At 45.0% G+C, this 16195-nt stretch overlaps 1 protein-coding gene across 1 annotated transcript; it reads left to right on the top strand.

Annotated features, from left to right (window-relative positions):
• The first annotated feature begins 300 nt into the window (after positions 1–300).
• Positions 301–15685, top strand: LOC114433877 (mothers against decapentaplegic homolog 6-like). Its single transcript, XM_028402637.1, has 4 exons — positions 301–1690; positions 3011–3064; positions 3293–3370; positions 14700–15685. The coding sequence occupies exons 1-4, from the start codon at positions 943–945 to the stop codon at positions 15341–15343; spliced, it is 1524 nt and encodes a 507-aa protein (XP_028258438.1). The 5' UTR covers positions 301–942; the 3' UTR covers positions 15344–15685.
• Positions 15686–16195: the final 510 nt, after the last annotated feature.

Genomic DNA, 16195 nt, shown 5'->3' with positions numbered 1-16195 from the left:
ACAATTCAATAAATATCAGCTTGAACAGCAAAAACTTTGAATTCCATATAACTAGAATTAAAACAAAAACCTAAATATTTTATGTAGATGTGTGGATGCTCTTATTCTCTTCCATCAAACTGAAGAACCTTCATGGTTTGTTACGTGATCTCTAAATTTAGTTAAGTTTTTATTCTTTAGTTTAGTTTATTTTGAAAATCCCAGTCGAACAGTCGTGGTTTTATTCTCTGGCTTGACTGTAGTGTGTGTGTGCTGGAGCGTGTGTGCGTGTGCCTGTGCGTGTGTGTGTGTGTTGGAAAACGACTTGCAGGGGAGTGGAGAGTGGAGTAATTCCAGCTCTCTTTAAAACAACTTCTCAGCACGGAATCCGTCCCGGAGTTTGGCACTGAAGTCCCCGACCATCTCTTGCTTTATCCCGGGACACTGACGCGGAATTGTTGCATCCAGCTCAGCGACAGAATCACCGGGACTGCTGTACAGGATTTTATTTCGAGGTGAAGAGGAAGAACCTGAAGCAGAACCTCCGGAGAACTTTGTGCTTGTGTTCCTGCGGCTCTTTCTGTGAATGTAAACTGACACTGCTGCTCGGTCCGTCTGAATATGGTTCGTGGATTGTGTGCGGAGTGTTGGGGAGTTGAAAGCTTTGTGAGACTGCTGGAAAAAGTTGTGGCTTAATTGAGTTGGCGACAGCAGGTCACTGAGCAGCGGCTGTGTGCAGCCCTCTCTCCCTCTTCAGACGCTTAGTGATGTTTAACGCAACGCATGACTGAATATTACCTTCTAATGCTGCCGGAGAGCCTGGACACGGTGACCACCGGCTGCGCATGCTGTGCGCACCGTGCACAAACTCTCGGTCTTGTGCGACGAGTGTAAATCGATGTGGCATCTCCCGAGGAGCGGACGAGACCGACAGGACTCATCCAAAACTGTCTAAGTTGTCGTATGTTCAAGTCGAAACGCTCAGGTCTTGTACGGCGACTCTGGAGAAGCCGTCTGGTCACCGAGAGCGACGGGCGGGATGGAAGCAGGCGAGGTGAGGGAGGACGGAACGGTCCGTGTGGCAGGCACTCAGGAAAGCTCCACAGACACGAGCAGCGGTCGGTGACACACACCGACCCGGCGGCTCTGGGGCTCGCGGCGGGGGAGGCTGGAGACCTGACCGAGAGCGCGGAGAGGGAGGAAGAGGAGCAGCCTGACGATGACCGGGGTGCCATGTGCGTCCCGGAGCACAGGGGCTCTCGACGAGAACAGGAGGGCGACAGTAGGACGGTGACGTGTTGTTTGTTTGGGGAATGGGATCTCAGACCCCGGAGCCCTTACTGGGCCCCGAGAAAAGACGGAGGTGGCCCGTGTCAGTCCGCACCGAGGCGTGCGGGGCTGGAGGAGGAACTCGCGAGCACTGCTCATGCTTTTTTGAAAAGACTTAAGGAGAGATCTCTGGACGCCTTGGTGAAGGCTGTGGAGACCAAAGGAGGGGTACTAGGCGAGTGCGTCATGGTGCCGAGCACTGAGCTGCGGCTCGGCGCCCACCACGTCTCTCCACAGTATCTCCTGTGTAAACTGTTCCGCTGGAGCGACCTGCCGCTCGCAGCTCGACTTAAAGCGCTGTGCCACTGCCAGAGCTTCGGCGCAGTGGACGGTGCAAAGGTGTGCTGCAATCCCTATCACTACAGCCGCTTATGTGGGCCAGGTAAGGACATCAACACAGGAGGGGCGGGGTGGGGAGGATTAAATCAGAGGCAATGATTAGATCCATCATCCCTCAGAAAATACATCCCGAATGATCACATGTGTGAGATAACAGTGGACATGCCCTTCTCTGAGGACTGACACCATCTTCACCAACACAGAACGTTAATCTCATGAAGAATCAATTGCGTCATGAGTTTAGTTGATAAACTTCACAGCTTGAAATTAATGGGAATTTCCAATAAATCAGTGCGTGAAGGCTGCGGGTCGATCAAGAACCGTATTATTGATGATTGAAGTGTCGATGAAGCGTCACAATAACCAGAAATGCAGCCGTTTTCCTTTTCTCTCCACTCACTCCTGATGAAGTCATCTTACATGTCCCTCCTGTCTTGTTTTATGTTTTTAATATTCTCTTTTTTTTATTACTTTGGCCCTGCTTGACATTCCACACACATTACACACATCTTTAAATTTGCGCAAAAGTTTGCTGCTTCCCACATCATCCAAACGAAAGGCCGCTCTCAAGTTGCACTTAGGCTCTTTTTCCTTTGACAAGGAGGTCCTCCTCTTGTTATTTAGGTGAAGGAGTGCCGATAATATACAGTTTGCATAGTGCTGGCGCCAGACTGACTCGCTGGGTATCTGACTGACTGAGGACTCCGGCAATTACTGGCTCTGCTCTTAAAGGGGCCGCAGCCACAAACCCAGGTCCACTTTGGACTGAAGGAAGGGACTATCCCAGCAGCACTGCTCTGCTCCGAGAGCTAATTTAGCCTCACAGAAGTCATCCTGTGAGTGTGTGGAAGAAAATGTCTTAGCTGGAAAATAAAGAAGATGTAACACAAGTAAATGCATAAACATGAGCGTCTGCAGCGAAAAACCTGTCTGAGTGGGTCTGGCTTCAGGTTCAAAAGAAACCATACAAACAAATATTTAACCCAGGAAAATAACCATAACATGAAGCTGGTGTCATAGTTACTGTCTATATGCACAGATACACTCATTAGTTGGCATTTGCAATAGAAACAGGCACATTTAAGGACTTTTATGTGATTTAGAGGCTAGAAGTTTTAGTAAAATGTTTCTTATATCCGATGAGTTCTTAGATTAGAGGAGACAGTGTTGTCATGTTATATGTAAGATTATATTCTTGTTTCACCACTGAAATATGTAATCATCTAACGTTAAGTAAATATCCAAATTGTAAGCCTTTCAGACAAGTTTTGATAGTTTCATTCAGAAGCAGACATCAATGTTTACACAGGATTCACTTAAGCCTCTAACTTTTTATTATTATTTTTTTTTGTTGTATTCCCAGAATCACCTCCTCCCCCGTACTCTCTGTCCCGTTCAGATGAACACAAGCCACTGGGTGAGTTCAAATGGCAGCCACATTAAAAAGCAGTGACGGTGCCATCAGGTTTTCATCACAGCTGGGCCCACTGCAGGTCTTTAACAGGACTATATTGATAATTAAGATAGTTGTAACATTTATAGGTGTCCAAATATGTTTTTAAAAAACATTCCTGCAAAAATAATTTCTATTTCTTAAATGTAAGTTGATTAAATTGTTGCTCTTTGCACTTTTTTCCTTTACCAGACTCAACTCTGTCTTACACTGAAACTGCACCTCCCCTCCTCTCCAGTCCGCCTCACATTATGCCAAGAGACTACACAGGTGAGTAACTGGCATAATAACTGCAGAGGTGCATTTTGAAAGTTGATATCTGTTTTTTTTTATGCACATATCGTCGTGCATTGGCTCTGTGTGTTTTACAATAAGGGGTAAATTATGTTTGCTGGTGTTATTATGTTGCTCTTTCCTGTTACTTTCAAAGGCTGCTAAGACAACCAAAAACTGTGCAGCATAAAGCTTCTATTGTCAGAGAGGCATGGAAGGACTCGGTGGGGGTCAGGGGTCTCACTATCTGGATGCCGCAGCAGCAGTGTAGCCTTTCTGTCTCTCTTTCCTCGTCTACGCTTTCTCCACAGCAAAATATTTCACTGGGACGAAGCTGCAATAAGATCCTTGTGCATACTCCCTATCCCCCCTTTTGCCTCTCTAACCACCCATCCCCCCTCTTTCCCTCTTTCTTCCCTCAAATCCCTTCATTCCTCTCTGCAATTGAGCAGTGGAAAGAGGCTGGCACTTTGGGGGCGGGGGAGCCGAGCAGCTCTGATGAGGCGGAGGTGTAGAGTTTTGTGTGTGTATATGTGGACATGAAGGGAGGGCAGGCGGAGGAGGAGGAGGAGGAGGGAGGGAGGGAGGAGGTGGGGGGGGGGGGCTGCATTTGGACAGGAAACAGCCCCCTCTAGATGATGAAACTGGAGCTTTATTTGTTTACGTGCTGGGGTCGGGTGGAGAGGTCCTTGTAGCGTTAGAAGAAACCCACAAACCCACTCAATCAAGCCTCCCTGGGCTCACTTGTGGACGGTGTTGAAAGGTGAATGGGCACCTATGAAGTCTGCGTAGTGTAGTCACGGCATCGTGTAGCTGTCTGAGGAGTCAGCATTGAGACAGTTGATTGCATCCAGAAATTCGTTTGCCATGTTTGTTGGATTTAAAGTTGCTAACGCTCACAGAGAAGATACTTCACTAATGTGAAGTCGGCCATATTTTCTTGCCCAAAAAACAACCCTTGAATAGTCCTACAGGGGAAGTTCCTGCAGAAAAACACCTGGTAATGGTAGATATGTGGTGTGTGTTAACAGGTTTTAGTGTTTTGTAGAAGCTTGAGGAAAAATCATTCATTTCATTCAATCATTTCTTTTCTTGTGCACATATTCTCCTACTTCTACTACACTAAACGAGCATACAGAGAGCTTTTATTGGGAGCGGTCTTCAAAAAAAACAAAAAAAAAAACACCCCAAATCTGGTCCGTCAAGGTCACAAATCAACCAGAAGTCAAGTTTCAGGTTGTGAATTAGAGGTATCAGCAGTCAGAGAGGAGCGCCTACTGTTTGCCTGTTGAGATGAATGGAAATAGATCAGTTTTTGTATAAGATGTGGTGTGTGTGTAGTCAAGTCTGCCTGTGTGTGTGTGTATATATGTTTGTGTGTGTGTGTGTGTGGTCTCTGATCCCCTGCCCCCCACACCAGAATGCTGGAGCCGAGAACCGGAGCTCAGGCCAAGAGCAGAAGTAGGAGCAAGACTTGGGTAAACAGAGGCAGCCAAGAAATCTGCATGTAGCTTTTGTTGTTAACTCTGACAGGTTGTAGGACTTCTGTTTTGAGCTACAGCTGGCTGAATAACAGGAAATAAGCTAAGCGCGAAGCCCACTCCAACATGTATCAAAGAATTGAGTGTAGCTTTGGAAAAAGCTTGATGTTGTTTAAGTCTTTAAGAGTGTAAATGGGTCCTTTTTGTACAGGTAATCTTCTGGTATATCAACTAAAGCCTGCCATGTTTTCTTTAGAACAAATCCAAGCATTGAACATGTGCTCTGGCACTTCAGCATCTTTTTTTTTTATTCTTATAAAACCAGCCATAGCTTTAAAGAAAAAAAAAGCACCAGCAGGGTGTGGTCCATACATACCTTTGCCCTGGCCTCTTTTATCATTTAATCAGTTAACATTCTCTTTAAACCGCAGCAAACAGCCTTGCTTTGAAAAGGGAAATGTCTACTGGAAGTTTAGTAGGCTTATATCTGCATGGATCGTCCCTCTGTGGCTCCAACAAAACGTGTCATTCAGCTGCTTATTGTCAGTGTGTGTGTGTGTGTGTGTGTGTGTGTGTGTGAGACAGGGAGAGAGACAGGGAGGAATTTCTGTCTGATTCTGTGATAAGATCGTCTCAGAGAGCTCACATAGGGGTTCTATCAGGACAAAAACACACACACACACACACACAAACACTGGACCAATCACGCGATCTGTGGGAAGGGATGAGGAGTTCTGCTTTTTTACCTTCATAATTGATGTTAACTGAAAGCTACATGTCTGCTTCCTTTAGCTTGTGGTGGCTTTTCTCTAATTATTATCTCCACTCTGAAGTTTATCATGTTCCTGTGATGACACACAAATGACTAGAAATTACAAGCACAGAACTACACTTAAATACAGCACGCTGACATTGATGCAACGTATCACAAAAACGTGCACAATAACCTTCGAATTTTAGTTCCTGTTACTGTCAGAGTTACATACATGGGGCAGCAGTGGTTCAGTGGTAGAGCAGGGTTGTCCAATAACTGGTAGGTTGGTGGTTCGATCCCATTGTTGTGTGTTGTATGACACTGCTTTGCAGCAGCCTTAAAGTATTTCAAAATCAAAAAATCTAATTCAGATTGCTGCAAACCTACAAACATGTTGACACCACATACTACTCAGTGCATGTTACAGGCGTGCAGCTGGATGTGGACCAATCATGGTCCTGTGAGAAAGTACTGCACGAGGTGTTACAAGGTGTTTTAGGTGTTATGAGCCATGTTTTCCACACACAACCATCTACCAACATGCTAACTGCTACTTGCTAGCATTCAAAGGCCCTCAGCATCAAATCTTGTACCCTCTTTTGCTGATCTGATGGGTTGAAGCAGGCAGAGGATTTATTTACCGTAATAACCATCTAGGATGTTTTAGTTTCAGTAGCACAGAGTGCTCCACATCCAGCATACAATGGAAAAGACACACAAAATGAAAACATACATTTACTCATGTAAAATCTCCCAAACAAGGGAGCCAAGAAAATGGTGGAAAAGCTTGTTGCAGAGTAGAAGGCTTTGCCTTGTAGTGGTGCATGAACCCAACCAATAAAGTGTCCGAACCTTTCTGTGGAGGCAGGCTTGTTTTTGCCTGAATTTCACTGCACGATGCCAAACAGTCGGTGACATCTTTGTCAGCTTTTGCCGATATTTGAACCATTTGTTCACTTTGTTATTGTTAAGCTGTGGCTTCTGAACATGTGGAAACAAGTAAAGCAATGATACTTAGTGGACATTAGCATGGCCTGGATGCACTGAAGTAAGACAAGAGGACTGCTCCCTCTCTGCCCTCAGTAATCATATTTTGGGGGGCTTGTTTGCTTAAGCAGAGCAAGGTATCAGCCAAACATCCTGTCTCAAAGCCCTGTCTGCACTCGATGCAGCATTAACCCCGTGAATTGGCCCTTTGACTGATGTGGCACGGCCCAGGAATGTTGGGAAATTGGGAAGGTGGAGGGGTGGGGTGGTAGGGTCTCAGAGTGAAAGAAGTGGGAGGGAGGGCGAAGGGGGTCTGACTCTGGAGAGTGACATCTGATACATGTTTGAACATATCGCAGTTAATACTTAAGGAACACGGAGCTGAGCCGACATTCTTGGAAGTTTGGAAGCGGACAGTTTTAAGAGTTTGTCTGCGCCGTGCTGTGTTAGCGAGCTGAGCTCAGAAAGGTTCCAGGTCAGTGCAGGTTGATGCAGAAGTTTCGTAAATCATCTACCGAGTAAAGACCTGAAGCTCAAATATTAAATGAGACACCGTCTTCAAAAACAGTGAAGACAGAAAGTAAAGAAGCCACATTCTGCCGTGTCCAGTGAGAATGTGTCTGTCTAAGTCAGGACGGGTCCTCCCGGTGACCTGAACCTCCAGCCTGCTTGCTGGCACGCGTACAACACTTGCTCTTATGCCTGACTGAGACACATTAGACTATGGAATTCAACATCAAGTGCTGGCCCATTAACCATTTGCCATTTCCTCACATATTTTCCATCACAGCTCTTTTTTCACTACAAGCTGCTGAGGACGCAGCACGCAGCACACCCACAGTGACTTTTTGAAGTTTTACACTGTTCTTCCCCAGATAATATTAGCTCATTCAGACAGACAGGGATGACTCCCTTATGGTTATGTTTAGACACATGGTTAAGATGTGTTGTTGTGACCAAAGTCACACGTGGCTCTCTTTGTTTGTCCGCCATTCACCTTCCTTCTCCTCACACACACAAAAAGTTCAGTCTGAACACAAATACAGATAAATGTTAATATTATTAAGTTCAGGCCTGCATCACCTGATTTCACCCGCACTGAATCTTACATTGACAAGTGTCACTGAAGTTCCATTTGTGGGGTCTGCAGTCTACTTCCTATTTTTGATCGTTGACCCCAAACCCTGCGAGTCATCTTTTGGCACAGGTAAACAAACTGACTTTGAAGGACGACTAATCAATTCTTGACATGACATTCATCAGTTGTCAGTTCATCAGTTCATCAGTCCTCCATTAAATCCAGTAAGTCTTATCAGAACTAATGAGAATGTTGCAAGATATGTAATCCAGAAAACTGGTGTGTGGGTGAAGATGCTCCCCCAACAGTCCATGTCCACAAGATACATCAGGCTATCTGAGGTTGACAGGCTCAGCAGAGAATTCTTTGCAGGAAGCAAAAGGAAGTATTTATTTATTCCCGGGTTGGTGGATGTGGATTCTTGGTGAGTTCAGGGTTGGTGGATGTGTCACTGCTCTGTGTATTTATCACTGCGTGCCAGATGTGTTTATAGATGTGCAGATGCAGAAGCATGTTTCACCGTAAAAACACAGAGCAAACAGCCAGCCCTGCAGAAAAGTTACTGATCAGTAGCATGAAGCAAAGATTTTAATGATGTTTTTATTAGCTTCTTTTCTTTCATCTTTTGTTAATCCCATAAGTCTTTTTGCATGTCTTATTTTAGCCCACTTTCTTTCTCTTGTCCTCCTCCTCCTCCTCCTCCTCTTCCTCCTCCTTTCTCTCTGTAACTCTGTATTCTTCCTCCCTCTCTTTCGGTCCATGTTGTCAGGCAATCACAATTTAAAATAAGGTTTAAATTACAGGACTGGCTGTGGCTTTCCGTTTTTCCCTCAGAGTTTTTGCCAACTCGCAATTTGGCTTTTAATGGAATCCTGCCATGCTGCTGAACCTAAAGATTCTTTGCAGATGTTGACAGACTCTGACTCCATGAAATGTAAGAAACTGTCGCCTGTGCTGTGAGCTCTGAATGCAACAAAAGTTCATTTAATTAATGCTAATTTAGTCATTTTCAGGACATGTAGCTGCCTGTTGTTAGTGAGAACAATGTGTGTGTGTGTGTGACACACTGACAGTATTCAGTCTTCATTGTCTGACTGTGATGTTATTAGGAATCATTTTTAAGGCTTATATCCACAGAATGGAGGAGTCCTGCTGTCTCCTCCTGGCTGTGTGTGTTACGTGTTATGATTGTGCATTGTTTATTCCTTTGACACTGGAGTGTCACATTCACATAATTCTCCCAAATTAGGTTTCAGAAGGAATTTCATAATTCCCTCTTCATTGAGGAACAAATGGATCTATTCCACCAATAAATGTGTGTAATTATGTTGTGAGGAGTGAAGGCCATATAGCCGGACCACGTGAGGCTCAATGAGAGACTTGTCAACTTGACCCCTGTGACTGGCTGAGTGGGGGGGGGGGAGGAAGTGTTGAGGAAGAGGGCCTGTCCAGGAATGTGTTGGGAGGGGAGACTCGTCAACCACTGAGCTCAGCTGCTGCTGCTCTGCTTCTCTCTCTCTCTGCTCAGACCTTAAATTATCCTTCATGTGCAGAACTAATATCATTATAGGGCAGGGCAGTTCCTTAATCAAACCTCCCTCTGTTACAATGTCAAGATACCTGCATCCAGGGCCTCTGTAGCTACAGTGTGTCTAATCGAGAAATACAGCATGGAGCATGATGAAGGTAATGGACAACAGCTCAGTGCGTCCTCATCTTTAAAAAAAACAGTGCAGACTTTGACTTTTATGTGGTTATTTTTAGCATGGAACTCAGGTCTGGTGCAGTCATTGACAGGAACAGGCATCAATCAGGGTTTTGTGAATCCCTTGCAGCATAGGATTTATCAGGTTCATGAGCTGATTAGAAAACAAAATCTGTCAACTCAGCAAAGCCCTACCTAGCCTGTTCTCTTTTTTTCTTTTTTTGCTTCTGCGCGGTTGCTGATTTATCGTTTGTTTTTCTCCAAGGATGCAACTTTCCTTCAGGAAAACCACCTCTAAGGAGGGCTAGTTAGGTTTTCCCACAGCAGAACCCCCCCACAAGATGCACCTAGCTGAGGCAGAAGTAATGTTGTACCTCTTTGTCTCTGAAAGACGCAGGTCACCCTAAAATGACCTGTTTTTTCCCATAGTTAAAAAACGCAGTAGGAGCCCCTTTTTTGTTGCAGGATCGTCCGTCAGTCTTCAATAGGAGTTCCTAAACTTTGCACGTTTCAGGAAGTGATTCTATTTTAGCTGCGTTGGGGCTCGTCACCACAGCAACTGCGAAAAAGGAAGAAAAGTTTGTTGCAGATTAGGGTAGCTTGTGATATTTTCTTAGCATGTCACCACTAAACATAATGGGAATCCTGCTGGGAATCCATTTGGCACCTGACTGTGTGTGTGTGTGTGTGACGACCTGTGAGTGAGAATGTGTCGTAGATCTGAATGTTGTATGCATAACCTGAGACATTCCTTGGCTTGAGTTGTTTGGCACTTTGAAGTAGCAGCAGAAATGCAGGAAACTGGTTACTTTCTCTCTCTTCCTTTTGGAGGAACTTTCTAAACACATCTTCCCAGAAGTTTTTCAGGGACACACAGTAACGTTCCTGCAGCTCTGTTCAAGGAATGAGATTTGTATTTCTTGTGTTTTTCAATGCAAAGCATCTCTGGTTGCATACGGCTCCATCACAAGATTCACTTTACAATGGAAAAAAGGGAGAATCAATGTGTGTGTGCGTGCAAGAATGTGTGTGTGTGTGTGTTTGTTAGCGAGAGACCCGTTGTGTTGGACTGTAAAGGCCATGTCTGGCGATAAGGCAGCCCACTGATGGCAGAGATAGTCGAGACGCCAGCTTAAATGTGGCTTGCTGGATTGAAGTTGCCCTGTAATGATAGTTGTCTCAAACAACATAGAATCTACCATTTGTGCACAGAGAGGGGGGGGGTCCATTTTTTTGTGCTGTTTGAGTGGATTTCTGCTGTTTTTTAGGACCGGAAATGTGAGGAAGTTGAATCAAAACAAAGCATCTTGGCAGCGACTGACAATGGTCAGTTAGCTGAATCCTATCCTCCCTTCTCATCCCTCTGTCCCCCTCACCCTCCCTCCCCTTAGCCTCCCCCACCACTGCCGCCCCCCCACCCCCACCCCACCCCCCAACCCACCCCCCAACCCACCCACTTCTTTCAGCACAGTGGAAGAGTCTAATAACTGGAGGGGAATCTAATCCTTGGCACTGGATGAAAGACGAGGGTCTCCCTCCCTCCCTCTCTTTCTCACAGTCTCTTTCTCTCTCTTCATTTTTTCCGTGGATGCTGGTTATGCTTGGCAGGTTCTCTCTCTCTCTCTCTCTCTCTCTCTCTCTCTCTCATTCTCCCGCTCCCTCTTTCACCCAGTGTTTCTCTCTCTCATTCTCTCCTCTCTTTGTTTTACTCTTTTATTTCCCCTCTTTACTAACTTTATTCTTCTTCATGCAGGTTATGGAAGCTTGTGCTTCCCAGAGCAGGCTGGTATACTTATATACATCTTTAGGATGAAGAGCAACATCACTTTCTGATTGGTCCATTACATGGAAAGCTATAACAAGTTAGCTTAGCTTACCATCAGGACTCTGTTTTTTTTGTTTTACCTTTGATTTATGCAGCGCTGCAGTTACACACAGGCTGAGTTAAGACTAGAGATAGAGTTAGTTGAAGTAGTGCAGTAAATGTTGCATATTAATTATTGGTGTTGATGCTTTTATAGAAAGATGGATGCAGTGTTAGATCTTTCACCGTCTGCTAAGAGGTTACCCAACTGTCTTTGCTCCCATAAAGCTCCACCTCTGGCTCCTTTGTTGGTAGATCTCACATACTTTCTGAGTCTTTGTTATGAAACTATTAGGAACAAATGAAGAAACAGCTTGGCTGGATGTACAGTAGTAACTCTTTAATGCCCCTGTCACACTGGGGAAAAACACCACTAACACTCCTTACATTTCTGCAGTGGGAAACATTAGGCATTACTAGCTTCCAGCTTTCTGCTTGTTATTAATCCTTATTCCAGAGGCGTTGACACACCTGGAAAAATAAACAGTCAGATTTGCAATGGGATCAGAGTCAGTCTCCTCTTTTAGTGGGCATACCCTGCATTTTTTTACAGTAATTTGTGTGTAATGATGTATTTACAGTAACACATTGCTGATTGTGACCATTTAAGATCAAATAGACACAGGAGGAATAAAAATTAGAAAGATAATGAAATGAGGAACTGCAGGAGGAGAGATGAGTCTGACCTCTGCTCTTTGAGCGCCACTTCCACTCCTTTTCGTTTCCTAGTTCAGATTATGTGCTCAGATTAAAGCAACATATTTGTTTGCTGTTTCAGCTATAGCACAGCTTTTTGTTCAGGAGCTGGACTAAAAACAAGTGTGAAGTTTAGGAGTGCGTTCGGATGAGATTGGCACTAAGAGACAGCGATTCTGAAATGAAATAACAAAGGCTACTTATCTAATTGGTAAACAGAGCTGTTAAATGGTGGTTGGCTTAAACGTTTGCAGGACGTTGTAATTGCTGCCAGCCCTCACATACAGACGCAGGCATGCACATTCACACACACAGTTCTGCCGACTTCCTCCGCTCGAACATAAACACACTGATAACCTCTAGTTTGAACCCCTCTTTAAAAATTCCATTGAAGAAGTCGCTCGCCCTCCCTCCTCCACCTCCTCCTCCTCCTCCTCCACCCTTCCTCCCTCCTCCGCTCTCCCTCTTCCTTCTCACACAAGTTTGCTATACCTTTAGTTGGATGATAGCCAGGCTGAGCATGATGACACAGAGGACTGTGCCAGAAACATTAAACATGACTGGCTGTTCTTCTCGGCCTGTCAAACACTGCTGGAAATCATGATTGAGAGCTTTGAACTTTACCTAACATAGGAGTCAGGCTTGTAGTGAAAAATGTAGTGTCCCATCTTTTCCTCGAGTACCATGTTTAGACTTTAAAATTAGATAAACGTTAATTATATAAATATAAATTATTTAGAGCTGGAGCCATGTCTTCATGTTGTATTGTTGACTTTTGAGTAAGAGCTGCTGTCTCTGTTTACAGTACAGTGTCTGAGCTATGAATATCTATATATCAGACTCTTTTGTCTTTAAAGCCAGGATTTAATACCATGTCATTTGTTGCATCATTCATTATAAGATGAATGAAGAAATTAAAGTGAGCTCTGTCTAAAAAACTCCCAGTCCCAGTTTTGTTTTATGTCTTCTTTGGGAATTAATTTAATCGTGAGCTCATAAAGTCTCCCTGTGTTTCCCCAGACATGTTTGTGTTGCCTTATTACAGGGAAGAGCATGGCTTGTAAAAGTGTGTGTGTGTGTGTGTGTGTGTGTGTGTGTGTGTGTGTGTGTGGGACGGAACCAGAAAGAGATAGAGTGGGGGAAAAAGAGAGAGAGATCCTGCGAGCTGAGCAGCCTGCTCTCTTATTGGAGAGCTGTAAAAACTCCAGACCGCAGGAGTTGCCAGCCTGGAATTCACTAATGACACACGTGGGCCTCAGATGAGAAGTGCAATTTTGTGTGTGTTTGTGTGTGTGTGTGTGTTACAGTCATACTGTTTGGATCAGAAAGGCTCAATTTGTGCGTGTGCATGTGTGAGGCCCTATTTCATCATTTATTGTGTTTGTGTGAGTGTACGTGCTCATACTTTGTGTACAAACACACACTGCGTCCACTCCACGTTCCCCCTGAAGGGAAAAATGGCCACTGTGCAAACATAACACACCTAAGTCTTCCAGTCATATCTTGGTCCTGGTTTCACCCAAAAGAGGCTTGTTAATGGGAGAAGGGCTGCCACCATTCTGGCCCCTGGTGGATGAAGTTGGGTGGGGGGGGGGTGTTGGCTGGAATATGAAAGGAATGGGGCCACAGGCACATGGGTCTTTAAATCCTCTGTGTCAATAGAGTCTCTGGAGCAAAATAATGGCATCACTCTGTGTGGGAGTTAATGTGAGCTGATAGCATGAGGGCTGGGGGGTCAAGGGTTCACGGGCTTGCGCTAGGTTGACAGAGAGCTGAATGCTTTTCACCCACCCACCCACCCACCCACCTACTGCCCAGCTCCCCTCTCCGCTGCTCCAAACCTCCTCTTAAAGTCCAGACCTGAAGGAGAGTTATGGAGGGTGATGGTGAGGGATGTCATGGGAGGAAGTGGGGTGATGGGCTCTGACAGTTTTAGCCCCCTTTTCAAAATACAACAAATTAAAGAGGAAAATGTGAATGAAAGGAAGCAAAGTGAGGGCGAATGCTGAAGTATGAGACGGAAAAATGCCCACCCACTGCTACCACATCCACACATACCTGAAGAGATTATGGTGACCGGTAGTCGACACATGTCCACATCATTTTTTAAAATCTAAATAGTATTACATTAAGATAATCAGTGTAACAATAAGGTACCTGGGTACACTTTCAGCCCCAGTGTAGTAAAAGTCAAATTTAGTGAATAATACAGTATGCTCGTCTTCAAGCCTTTGCATTCATCAGATATGTTTTGTTTAACCTTTCAGTGGAGTTTTTTTTGACCTAAAGGGGCCTAAATGTTGTGCTTGACCTTTGACCTTGGATTGTGGTTCATTAAATAATGGTAGTGGCCAAAGAGTGACTGTTCATTCTAATTGAAGAGAGACAAAATGTAGGTTTGCCTGATCAGCTGATGTCTGCTGAAGTTTGGCCAGGACAGCCTCCAAGATAGTGATATCACAGATAGCAGCAACAATCTGAGGAGTGTTTGCTGTCTTTACATTAACCCTTTGTACAGCAAATCTTTGTTATTTAAGCATGTTTAAGCAGATAATAACAAAAAGAAGTTTGTTGATGTTGATGTAAATGAACACAGGGATTTCACACATTTCATTGGCCCCAGGGGAGCACGCATAAACACCACTTGTTTCAATCACCTTGACATTGGACCACTTGTGTTGTTTCTCTGTTCTCTCTGTTACCTTTAATTTGACTGACTGAAGTGCAAACATTAACTCCGTCGGTCTTTCTCTCCCTTTAGACACTGGTACCTCCCTCGGCTCCTCGACCTCCGGCGGACATCGCTCTCACTGGTGCAGTGTCGCCTACTGGGAGCAGCGCACACGCATGGGTCGTCTGTATCCAGCCTACGAGCCCTCGCTCAGCATCTTCTATGACCTACCTCAGGGCACCGGCCTCTGCCTCGGCCAGCTCCACGCCAATGCCTACCACAGCCGCCGCGATGACCCGGGCAGCCACCACAGCACATCGGGTCTTCATGGACATCCCAGCCATGGAGGGGGAGGAAACAGCAGCAGCAGCAGTGTACAACAAATACGCAGTAAGATCGGTTTCGGCATCGTGCTGAGCCGTGAGCCGGATGGCGTGTGGGTGTACAATCGCAGCCAGCACCCGGTGTTTGTCCACTCGCCCACTCTGGACCCACCCAGCGCTCGAGGGCTGAGTGTGAAGAGGGTGATGCCGGGCTTCTCCCTCAAGGTGTTCGATTACGAGTGCTCCAGCTGGATGGCGGAGCACGGCGTGAAGCCTGAGAGTCAGGAGGGGCCCTGGGACCCCCACAGTGTCCGCATCAGTTTCGCTAAAGGATGGGGCCCCTGCTACTCCAGACAGTTCATCACCTCCTGTCCCTGCTGGCTGGAGGTGCTACTCAACAACCACAGATAGCACACAGTCACAGACTCTCAGGAGGTGTCCTGACCCAGTATCCTAATTGTAATCTACCTAGATTTAATATAAAATTTATATATTATATAAAATATATTATACATGTAAATACTTGAGTCATTTTTACGATGCAATTATTTATGTATAGTGTAATGTGTATATGGACAAAATAAAAAAGGAACAAGAATATGCACTTTTGATTCTATATATGCATTACAGACTGTGTCATTTTGCATAAACAGAAACTGTAAAAACAAAGCTGGTTTATGTTCTCATGGTTTAGCATTTCTATCCAAACATATGACACACACACATGTCAATAAAGTATTTGTATTAAAAGAACCTTCCTGTGGTGCCCTCCAGTGCTTTCACCTGACCTTTGACTGTCCTCCTAGAACACTCTCTTAGTCAGGTATCCACATATAAACATGCAGGATTTTGGTTAAGAGATATATCTAAAGAGCAAAAGAGGCCGCTGTATTTCAAATGCATCTTATGGTCTACGTAGAGAAGTTTGAAGCAGGGCGTCTGGACTTGTAGAGTTTTCTTGAAGACGTCTCGCTGCTCATCCAAGTAGATTCATCAGTTCTAAGCTTCTGGGTCTTACCCAGACCCACCCACTGAGGTCTGTAACCACATATAAACCTTGTTTCCCCACCAAACAGTTAGAACTGATGAAGCTGCTTGGATGCGCAGCGAAACATCTTCAAAGAAACTCTACAAGTCCAGACGCCTTGCTTCAATCTTCTCTACGTATTATGACCTGGATGACTGAGAATCTTCATCAACATCTTATGATCTAAGAACAGAACCCCAGTCCTGTGACTGCAGCAGGTTGTTGTATTTTCAGAG

This window comes from Parambassis ranga, chromosome 3, assembly GCF_900634625.1.
Source record: "Parambassis ranga chromosome 3, fParRan2.1, whole genome shotgun sequence".
Taxonomy (NCBI): Eukaryota; Metazoa; Chordata; class Actinopteri; family Ambassidae; genus Parambassis; species Parambassis ranga.
Note: the sequence above shows the minus strand (reverse complement) of the source record. Positions and strands in the feature narration are given on the sequence as shown.

Excerpts from the sequence above, each read along its gene's own strand:
- LOC114433877 (XM_028402637.1), top strand. The coding sequence starts at position 943 with ATGTTCAAGTCGAAACGCTCAGGTCTTGTACGGCGACTCTGGAGAAGC. Across the intron at positions 1,691-3,010 it reads CAGCCGCTTATGTGGGCCAG|AATCACCTCCTCCCCCGTAC; the intron begins GTAAGGACATCA and ends TTGTATTCCCAG. Across the intron at positions 3,371-14,699 it reads TATGCCAAGAGACTACACAG|ACACTGGTACCTCCCTCGGC; the intron begins GTGAGTAACTGG and ends CTCTCCCTTTAG.